General features: G+C 29.9%; 1 protein-coding gene across 1 annotated transcript in view; it reads left to right on the top strand.

Annotated features, from left to right (window-relative positions):
- The first annotated feature begins 266 nt into the window (after positions 1 to 266).
- LOC111700854 (otopetrin-2) overlaps positions 267 to 11,551 on the top strand; it is a 35,281-nt gene continuing 23,996 nt past the window's right edge. Inside the window, exons 1-7 of the mRNA XM_023471912.1 lie at positions 267 to 374; positions 4,837 to 4,955; positions 5,838 to 5,922; positions 6,251 to 6,394; positions 9,432 to 9,438; positions 9,620 to 9,639; positions 11,107 to 11,145. Of these exons, the coding sequence (XP_023327680.1) occupies positions 292 to 374; positions 4,837 to 4,955; positions 5,838 to 5,922; positions 6,251 to 6,394; positions 9,432 to 9,438; positions 9,620 to 9,639; positions 11,107 to 11,145 (497 nt within the window). The 5' untranslated portion in view covers positions 267 to 291. The remainder of the gene's footprint in view (positions 375 to 4,836; positions 4,956 to 5,837; positions 5,923 to 6,250; positions 6,395 to 9,431; positions 9,439 to 9,619; positions 9,640 to 11,106; positions 11,146 to 11,551) is intronic.

The raw sequence follows: 11,551 nt of genomic DNA, 5'->3' as shown, positions 1-11,551 counted from the left end.
GGAATATTATCTATCTCTGTATCCTAGAATCGAATATTATCATCTATATGTGTATCCTAGAATGGAATATTATCATCAATATATGTATCCTAGAATGGAATATTATCATCAATCTATGTATACTAGAATGGAATAATATCTATCTATGAATCCTAGAATAAAATATTATCATCTATCTCTGTATCCTAGAATGGAATATTATCTATCTATGTATCCTAGAATGGAATATTATCTATCTCTGTATCCTAGAATGGAATATTATCATCTATAAGTGTATCCTAGAATGGAATAATGTTAATGATGAGAATGGATGAGTATGGGGACAGGACGGAGAAGCCTGATAGGACTGATAGATCATTAAATGGGATTTCACAGTAAGGATGATGAATGTGAATCTAACCAAACTAACAGGGAGAAGGACGGAATTCATTTTTTAATTAAAATATTAAAAATATTTGTGTGCTAATCTATAATATTAAAGGGACTGTAAGCGTAAGATGGTAATGCCAAATTCACAATGGTACCTTTGAAACCTTTTTCTGATCATTAAATGTTTAATTCTGATATTTTATATATCTATATTTCCTGCAGTAGAAATGCGCAAGTCAACTTTAAAGAAAATCCCCAATTGAAAATAATAACTTTATAAACATTAATTTCTATTTCATGCTTGATCAGACAAAGCTTTTAAGGCACTGTTGTAAATCAGGCATTGTTGGCACTGTTGTAAATCAGACATTGTCATCTTTGTTTTGAGGGTCACTTGAAATCCCTTTAATCCACCACATGCATGAATTATTTATTTAAAAATTGCATGAATCAGTTTTATTGTCCTCACAATAAATGTGCCTGAAAACACACACCCCAAAATGCTGTGGAATAGAAAGACGATATTTACGCAAATTTATGTTCATTTAAAGTTGTTAGAAGGCAAATCTTTTCACTTGCAAATTGAAATAAACTTATTAAGTGAAATGGTTCTGTATACACTGCACAATTGCTTTTTATTAAACTATTAAAAATAATAACTTGAGTCTTAAGTCGTCTTCCTTTTCCACAGTTTTATAAGTCCCACTGGATGCGATCTCCAACCTAAATCTTGTACCAGATGTTAACCCAATTATACCCACTCTCATAACAACACCAGTGTGGCATTTGCAATTTACAACAGGACAATTGATAACCCATTTTGTCCTCGATTTAATTCTAACAACTGTTTTAAACCCATTTATCAAAAAGCATAACTTTAACAGTAGATGTTCACATTTTTATCCACAACTTAAAACTAATACAAGTTAAATGTTAACCCATTTATTCTTTTCTTAAATTACCTAAATTTTATTTTTATTTAGTTTTTAACCCATTTACGCCAAACGATAATTTAACAGTAGATGTAAACCCATTTATGCCAAACTTTAATCTGACACTAGATTTACGTTTAACTTGAATGTAAATCTAGAATTGTTAACCCATTTATACCAAACGAATATTTAACAGTAGATGTTAACCCATTTATCCCAAACCTTCTTGTAACAGTTCCTGTTTGTGTTCATGTTCTAATACTAACTCAGATTCCTTACTAACCTGGGGCAAAATCAATAAGGAATATATTTCTATATTGAACTATAGCTTGGGAACAAAACTTTGTCTGGAATCTAAGTTTTCCATGCAAAATCGACCTATTAAATCAAACTAAGAATATTTTAATTAATTCCCTAAATGAGGAAGACGACTGCAAGACTCGAGTTATGATTAAATAGCCTAACAAACAATAAGAAGCTATGCAGTTTACATAGAAACTTTTAACTTAATTAGAAAAACTAATAGACACACTTTTTGCAATATTAATAATTCAACTATATTGCTCAGTGTACAAAACCGAGTGCTTGAATGTCGTCTTCCTAATCAACATTTTTTTTATTTTTTTTTATCTTATTCTACCACGTCTGACAACAAGGCGAAAATTAGACTAATAAAACTAGAAAAATATGTCTCCAGGAAATTAAAGGTTATAAGAGAAACCTTCCCCTTTCCCTTTCTGCGTTCAGAAAATATGAAAACCCAGAGTTCAGAAAACCAGATCGTTTACCAGAGTCTAGAAAAACATCTCGGGAGACAGAAATCACTTTCATGACCTCTTCTAATCATCCGTACATGCAGTTTCAAGGCAGTCCATAAAATTGAATCAACTGACTTACTCTTTAATCATATTGAATATCTTTTACTGCGTTTAGACCCCATGATTCCCCCAAAAGAGGGGGGTCAAGTTACTTAACGTCCTTTAGAAGAATGCATTTAAAAAATCGCGCATTTTTATTCAAATAGACAATGCAATTGAGTAAAATAAACAACGGTGGGTATTTAAATATATATGAACTGTACTGCAGAAGAGACCGTGTACAAACTTCTGGAGGATTCAGCTCATATAGGATTTTCTCCTCTTTCCCTAGGGATCAGTCAGTGCAACAATTTTTTATACGATGGGACGATGGAAAGATGAGACGACATTAAAGCAATCTTGTGTGTTTTGATATTGTTATACAGACATTAGTTTTACAAGTTGGCATTAAAATCAACTAATGAAGGGAATTGGGTCTGTGTACACTGCACAGTGGGTGAATTTCATGCTTATTGGACAATTTTCGTAAATAATTTGATTCTTACAATAATCTAAGTATCCTGCAGTTTTAATGGTCTTACTATGTACCTTTGTAAAACACTGTGTCCTTCTTGCAAATATTTTCTTTTTGGTTTTAGACATTTCTCTCAGCGGCCTTGCAAAGATCTCTTCTTTAATCTTTTATATTCAAACCAAAATAGATGCAAAACCGAAACAGGTTTTGTTTTATGTAATTTCGAAATTAAAACTTAGAAATTAACATAATCTTCTTCAACGATAAATTCCTAAGTAATAACTCCATAAAAGAACAGTTGGGTTTGAGACACTACAATTGTACTTAAAAAAAGAAAATTTTTATGTTTAGAGAATAGAGACTTATTTAGAATATTTTTTTTCAACTTTTTTATCTTCAAAAACTAAAATATTAGGCCATTGGTAATTTTTTCTCCAATATTTCTTTTTCTTGGGAAACATGTTTTTACAAATTTTCATTAGAAAATTAATAAAAGAATTATTGAATCGAAAAATTTATTCTTTTCTCTTAAATGTTTCACTAAATGTTGAATGAATGGTAATTCAATTTCATTATAAAAAAATTTGTTCGTCAAAATGATTAATATTTTCTCATTCCTAAAGGTTGCTAAAGCTAACGAATTAATTATTTTTTTTTAGTTCAAATAAAGTTTTCATGAATGGTTTTTATTCCATTTGAAAAAAAAATCGACTTTACTTATTGAGTAATTTTTCATGTTCAATATTTTAAGTTTTATTTTTAGGCCTAGACTGAATTGTATTTGTTTGATTAGAATTGACGAGCAATTATTAGCTTGACAATGACATCCACTCAATTACGAGAAATAAAAAATAAACACGTTTTCCTTTTAAACGCAATTTTGTCAAACATGAAGGAAAACATCTTTTGAAATAACAATTTTCTTGTTCTCGAATATTTATTTTTCTTAAACAATGTCCCCCTCTCCTTCTCTTAAACACTGAATCTGGTTTCCAAATTTGTATTGAAAATCAGGTTGCATTGCAGAATATGATTTTTTACTCCAGAAGGAACTGCAGAGGCTCGTTTTTAAAACATTAAAGGTTTTAGAGTTTTAAAAGGCTTTACGAGAATCTGAGATTGTTATCCTATTTAAAAATTAAAAACCTGATAAGTTTGCTTTGTTAAAATATACACAATATTTACTTCGACTTATGATTTCACTAAAAACAATTTTTACAGTAGTTTTTTTAACAATAATTTTGGTTAATATTTTTGTAATTAATGAAACCCAATAAAAGCAAAACTTTTATTTATTGGATTTTGCTAAGCAATATAATATTTCGGAAACCTTAGATATTTCAAACTACTTTATGTAGCAACATTAATTCATAGTTTGAATAATCAAAGGTCTACACCATAAGGTTTAAAGTTTTGAATATTGCAATTTTGATTGTTTTAAAATTAATATTAACAACCGTGCATGACAAGTTACTTTTATTAAAAAAAATTTTCTGTAAAAATCAGGAATGTACGGTTTATGAAGAATTGAATTTTTGTTGGCAATATAAACAATGATTAATTTAGAATTAGAGTCTTGTATGAAATTCTATTCCATGTTAAAATCAATATTAAATTCACTAAGTAAAATTACGTAAATTGTGAGTTTCTTTTATCCCAAATCTTGCATGAACTGATTTTTAGAAAAATTTTCTCTTCTTTCCTCTGCGGCTCTCCCCTCCTGCTTTTCAATATTTAGGAAAATACTGGATATTTTTACATTTATATATTTTTTGAAGTATATAATAATACAATAAATATAAATATTTCAATACATTTATCCACTATATCTGAGTATCTATTCTGTTGAGGGAACCCCCGGGTGCCCGAGGAGTAACATAGACTAAAAAAAAAGAATTTTTTCTTCTTCAAAAATCTAATTTTCATGTAACTGTATACCCTGGGATTAATATAATGAATTTGAACTGCCAACCGCCAGTTCAAATTTGAATCACCGATTTAAATCCTTCCCTAATCTTTAAATGCTTGTATTGCAGTGATGCCCTGCAGAAAGTACTAACCGCTATCTTGTATCTTATATCCTGTATCCTGTATCCTGAAGTATATATAGGTGCATGTATTGCAGTGATGCCCTGCAGAAAGTACTAACTGCTCTATATCTTGTATCATATATCCTGTATCCTGTATCCTGAAGTATATATAGGTGCATGTATTGCAGTGATGCCCTGCAGAAAGCAGTAACTGCTCTGTATGCGAATATTTTGGTTATTCTTGGGTTCGCACTGCCTCTGGCGGAGAGCATTGCAGTTAATATATCAGAAGGTTAGTATTATAAATTTAATATTTTTTTCTGTTATTCCAGAGCTGAAAACTTTAGAATGGTGGATATCGAGATCAATGCTTGATCTACTTTTTACTTTTTTTTTACATATTGTCATAAACTATCAATTGAAATATACACATACTAAGGATACTATCAACTGATCTACGTATATTTACGATATTTTAAGATTTGAATGAAGGTAAATATCCCATGACTTTAAATTCCTTCACGACGCTCGAATTATAACACAATAAACACAAAACAATACTTTATTAATAATGTAAAAATGACTTATATTTAGGATACCATCAACTGATCTACATATATTTAGGATACTATCAACTGATCTACGTATATTTAATATACTACGGTGGTAGGCGGTTTTATCAATGTAAAGAAGACGACTTTTGATTTAATTTTTTATATATCAAGCTTTATAACACCATGGATACACAAAAACATAGATACAATGAGATGCTGTCAATTAAAAAAGCTTCATTTTAATTACTTGTAAACTTTGAATTCGGAAAAAGCTTGTTAACCATAAAACTCTAACAAAATGTCGTCTTCATTATATTGATATAATCGCCTACCACCGTATATCAACTGTTCGACGTATATTTAGAATACCATCAACTGATCTACATATATTTAGGATACTAGGACATTATCAACTATTCTACGAAGTTAGGTATATTTAGGATATTTTCAACTGTTCTACGCATATTTAGGATATTTTCAACTGTTCTACGTATATTTAGGATATTTTCAACTGTTCTACGTATATTTAGGATACTATCAACTGTTCTACGTATATTTAGGATACTATCAACTGTTCTGCGTATATTTCGGATACTATCAACTGTTCTACGTATATTTAGGATACTATCAACTGTTCTACGTATACCTGTACCTTGGTAGTCTATTGTTTCTTCTATTTATCTACATAGACCTACTTCAAACAAGGTAAATTCAGATTATATTTATTGATAAATACAGTTTTTCCTTGAGAGAGCATGTATCATTATTCCATAGTTTATCTTATCTGTAAAAGGAAAAAGTCTGTAAAAATAAAGCATGAGTCGATATTTCAACCCCCGAAAAGAGCTCAAATGCAACAAAATTGGCTGAACAAATAATTAGAAACGGTCTCAACTCTCGAAATTTTGTCCTTGAACTTTCAAGTTAAAATTTCATTTCATTTATTACTGTTTCCGAATCTGAAATGTAAATTAAAACGTATAGCAATGATTCTTCAAAATCAGTTAATGGATTTTCATATTTTTTGTTGAAGAATTTTTTGGAGTTTGGCGCACAGTCAGTTTGGTGTAAGGTATCAAACCAGTTTTACATTTCTTGGAATGTGTGTTTTCCTTTTTTTGAAACAAATTAAACAATTAATTGGTTTTCTGATCACAAGGTTTAAAATTTTAATAAAGTTATTCCAAAAGATTTTTTTTTTTAAATTATAAAATGACGAAAGGAAATATTTGCTGTGCATGGGAAGAAAGACCCACAAAGAATGAGACTTCAGGGACGATTGTACGATAACTAATCTGCCTTATGTCTTACATTAATAATCCCCTGCAGCTGTAAACTTGTTTTTCTCTTTGGTCAAAATATTAATCTATCATTTAAATACTATATAAAAGACAGAAGATAAAATTTAACTTTCCATTGGCCATATGGTCTCATCCTTTGTGGGTCAAACTGTACAAGCCAGAATTTTTCATGAGAAACTAAGATCAACAAAGACAATATATCCTGAAACGCTAATTTGTTAAGCAAATTGATTAGGATTTTGGCAAATTGCTTCTTTAAAATCCAAGCCAAAATTGATGATGCCTAATAATTACAGAATAATCGACAAGATTGACCTGACCTAATCTGACCAAGTTTTGCACAGCATCCTAGTTCTTCAGATTGTTTTATAACTGCTTAGTTTTAAGTTTAAACTAATTATACTTCCTATCTAAAGAAATTAACTTTTTTCTCACTAAATCAAATTTCCAATTCTTACATCTTTTCAACTTGATGGTGTAAATCTTTGATATTTCAATTGATGCAATAGAAATTTTAGTTAGAAATATCAAAAGTCTACCACAATGGGTTGCAAAAGTATAACGATTAAAAGATCGGAGTTTAATTTAAAAACTTAACTTCTTTGTGTGATCGCTTAGCTAAGTTATCCTACAGTCTACGGACCAGGTTCAACCGTTGACGCCGAAGGTAGTCGGCTAAGCCAAGAAAGCACAGATTTGGAACACACAAATTTCCCCATTTAATTACTAGATACCAGCAAAATGTTGAATTTTTTAACCTGTGCTTTTTAAATTTAAAATTTCTGCATTGCCCAACCAGAAATTCTTCGTTCACCCAACTAAATATTGGACAAATTCGATAAATTTTAGAAACGAATTAGGGATTAAGGAAATCTAAAACTAAAGTATTACTTCAAAAGAACGCACCAATAAGTTTGAAAACAAAGTTTTATCTTCGGAATATAATATTTAATCGTTAAATTCTTTTGTATTGTTTATATTTGGTATTTATTTATCATTTAAAATTTTTATAAAGCAAACGTTTTAAATTTAAACATGTGTAAACTATCCATTTATGTATAAAAAGTACGAAAAATGCAAAATTTTACAAAACAGTCATAAAAATTCTATGCATGCACAATCTAAGAAATTATCAAATACAGTTTTTTAATAAAAAAGGTTTTTAAAGAAATTGAAAAAAATAAAATACAATTTCGCACAATGCTCTAGTATTCAAGAATGATCATCATATCTGTATGGTCAAAAATACAAAGGAAGATTAGAAAAAAATATTTGAAAGGAACTAAATACACTGCTCAATTTCAAATGTTGAAATCTTAACTTTGAAACCGATGTTGTGGACCTGATATTTACACTATCAGGTTCCAAAGATATTTAATTTTTAAGCCATTTTAGCCTTAAAAAATCACTGCACAGTTTATGATTCTGCAAAAATAAAAAGTCAACAAACTAATCAAAAATAATGTTCAGATTTCTAAAATAAGAAGTTAATCAGAAAAAATGCAAAGGAAAAAAATTTAATTTTTAGACTCATTTCAAATTACAGTGATTAACATTCCAATGTTAGCATAAAACGTGTTTATCTATTTTGAAAACAATACTTCGGATGTTATAGGCTAAAAAAGTTCTTTTTTAAATTTGGTTTTAAAATTTTTTTTTCTCGGGCACCGCCGGGCCCGTCAGCTAGTATCTGTTTAAATGCAAAAAAAATTAAATGATTATAACAGGAGCAAACCTGAGATTCTCAGGTTTCTGTGGGATATCGTCGTTATCAGATTGGTTTCGTATTTGTGAAATAAGATCTGTTTTATACTACACCTTTTATACAAAATTGCGTATATGAATTTTCGTATAAATTTGACACAGTTTTATATCAATTTCTCGAGACAGAAACTTCAGATAGATGTCTTATATGTGTCATTCTGTGTCATTCAACGCCTGAGATTCTCAGGTTTCATCCTATACGCCCTTTCTTTTTTCCTTTACAGCCTTTTAAACTAAAAAATTTAAAAGTACAAAGTTTTGTTCAATTAAAAGTCTAAACTTAAAAAATCATAAAAGAAGTAAATTATAAAAGTAACTTTTACAAGAATATTCTTTAACGTCAACAAAACCTTGAATACGTCTGACTAAATAAATAATTAAGATTAACGGATAAGCTGTATTCTTTGTATCCATGATATTTTAATCAAGTTTAAGGATAATAAAAATTTAGATCTTTTCAGAAACTAATTTAGAAAAAAAGGAAAATTAACTTGAAAAACAGCTTACTTTATTAACAAAAGTACATTTAAGTGTAGAAATCTATGAATACTGCAAAGTACAAAAATTAGACATCGATATTCCTTTGATCCGACCAAAAGTTCAAGAATTATGTATTTTAACGATTTTCTAGAGAACAGCGCGTTATTTTATGACTGAATTCGATAAACTACAACAAAAACTTTATTGCATAAATCGGAAAAATATTGTCTGTTTCTGGCACCTAGGAGATAAACAAAGCCCAACAAAATTTTTTTTTGAAATATCAAAAACTGAAAACCTACATGGTAAGGGTGAAAATCGGTTTTAAAGGTAAGACTTACTGGACTGTAACCATGTTCAAACGTCTAAGGTTGGTCAGCACCGTTGAGAAATAAATAAATTGTAATTCAAGTCAATACATAACCATTACTTTGTTTGGACCATTTCTTAATAATATTTTGATAGATTTTTCTTGTTCATCGTGGATTTAAGCTTAAATCCTTCCATTGAAAGGTTCACATTGTTGATATCAATTGAAGAAACTATTTCCAACATGTTATTAAGTGCGACGATAACTACAAAGAACACTATTAACCTTTTTTCTAAAATTAAAAAATTAAAATTCGGAGTGATCAAAGTTGATTTTGCTATTCTAACCAAAATGTTTAGCCTCAGTGTAACACTTTTATTATATATGTGTATTTAAAGCATTCTATTTTAGACAGGAATGCAGATTATTAAACTTTTATGATAAAAAATACAAAAAGTGCAAATTTTTAAACTGTTAAGATAACAAAATACAAACTTGCAGATTTTAAAANAACTCGGAAGAAACGAGGTAAATAAATCTATTCAAGGAGAACTCGGAAGAAACGAGGTAAATAAATCTATTCAAAACCTTTAATCCTAAAAAATCTGAGGTTGGAACTGTTGTTCGGAGTATCATTAGTCTTAAACGCTTTATCTCGAATTTCAATGTGTCCACTTTTAAATTTGAGGATACACGCTGGATATCACCTCAATTAAAGTTATCCCCACAGTGTATAACCATCATGGGATATATATCCCTACAGTGTATAACCATCATGGGATATATATCCCCACAGTGTATAACCATCAAGGGATATATATCCCCACAGTGTATAACCATCACGGGATATATATCCCCACAGTGTATAACCATCATGGGATATATATCCCCACAGTGTATAACCATCATGGGATATATATCCCCACAGTGTATGACCATCATGGGATATATATCCCCACAGTATATAACCATCAAGGGATATATATCCCCACAGTGTATAACCATCATGGGATAAATATCCCCACAGTGTATAACACTCTTTCTGAACACTCTTTCTGAAAACTTTTTCTGGACACTCTTTCTGAACATTCTTTCTGAACACTCTTTCTGAACAATTTTTTTGAACACTCTTTCTGAACAATCTTTCTGAACATTCTTTCTGAACACTCTTTCTGAACACTCTTTTTGAACACTCTTTCTGAACACTCTTTCTGAACAATTTTTCTGGACACTCTTTCTGAACATTCTTTCTGAACACTCTTTCTGAACACTCTTTTTGAACACTCTTTCTGAACAATCTTTCTGAAAATTATTTCTGAACACTCTTTCTGGACACTCTTTCTGAACACTCTTTCTGAACACTCTTTCTGAACACTTTTTATGAATACTCTTTCTGAACACTCTTTCTGAACATTCTTTTTGGACAATCTTTCTGAACACTCTTTCTGAACTCTCTTTCAGAACACTCTTTCTGAACACTCTTTCTGGTCACTCTCTTTCTGAACACTCTTTCTGAACACCTTTCTGAACACTCTTTCTGAACTCTCTTTCAGAACATTCTTACTGCACACTCTTTCTGGTCACCCTCTTTCTGAACACTCTTTTTGAACACTCTTTCTGGTCACTCTCCTTCTGAACACTCTTTCTGAACACTCTTTTTGAACACTCGCATCAAACAAAATCTAATTTTCTATAAATCTCTTTATCTTTACAACCTGTTTGTGTAAATATTTGATATTTTAATATTTTAATTTTAATCATGTTTTTAAATATCAAAGGGCTTCGCTATCAAATTGCAAAGATATGAGGATTAGAAAATTTGAGATTTAAGCGAGTAATAATCAAAAAATTCCGTCAGAACTGCGTGTTTACTTTTTTACATTAACAGTTTTCCTCCTTAATTCTCATTTTATTTACCTAAATATTTTTTATTTTACTTATAGTAAAATTAACTTGGGGGGGGGATATTAAAATAAACTTACCCCCCCCCCATGTAATAAAGGGAAGTTAAAATAAATAATTGAAATTGTTTAGTGGAGACACAGTAGCAACAGAGCCCGATGGAATGCCCAGGTAAAGTTTATAGTTTGAGATGTAGGGATGTAGGGATCTGTTATATAAGGAGTGCACCTCCCCCTGCCCACCCCTTGATTGTTACTAGAGTTGAGGTAGAAAATGGGATACATATATATGTTATGATATTCTTATATTAAAAATTTGTTAAATCAACTATAGCTCCATTCCTGTAGAGATATTTAATAAAATGCATCAAATTTGACATGTATTGTATTTGTATATATATCTGTACAAAGCAATTAAAAATATACGTACTAAATATGTATACTGAGTCGTAATTTTACTTTAATTCAATGTGTCTTATATGCGTCAGTACGTCCAATTTATTTTTCCTTTATTTTAAGACTTAGTAAACTATTTATATTTCACGAACAATCATAGTTGCAATCATGGTTATAATGCA

Source organism: Eurytemora carolleeae, unplaced genomic scaffold (assembly GCF_000591075.1).
Source record: "Eurytemora carolleeae unplaced genomic scaffold, Eaff_2.0 scaffold366, whole genome shotgun sequence".
NCBI lineage: Eukaryota > Metazoa > Arthropoda > Copepoda > Calanoida > Temoridae > Eurytemora > Eurytemora carolleeae.
Note: the sequence above shows the minus strand (reverse complement) of the source record. Positions and strands in the feature narration are given on the sequence as shown.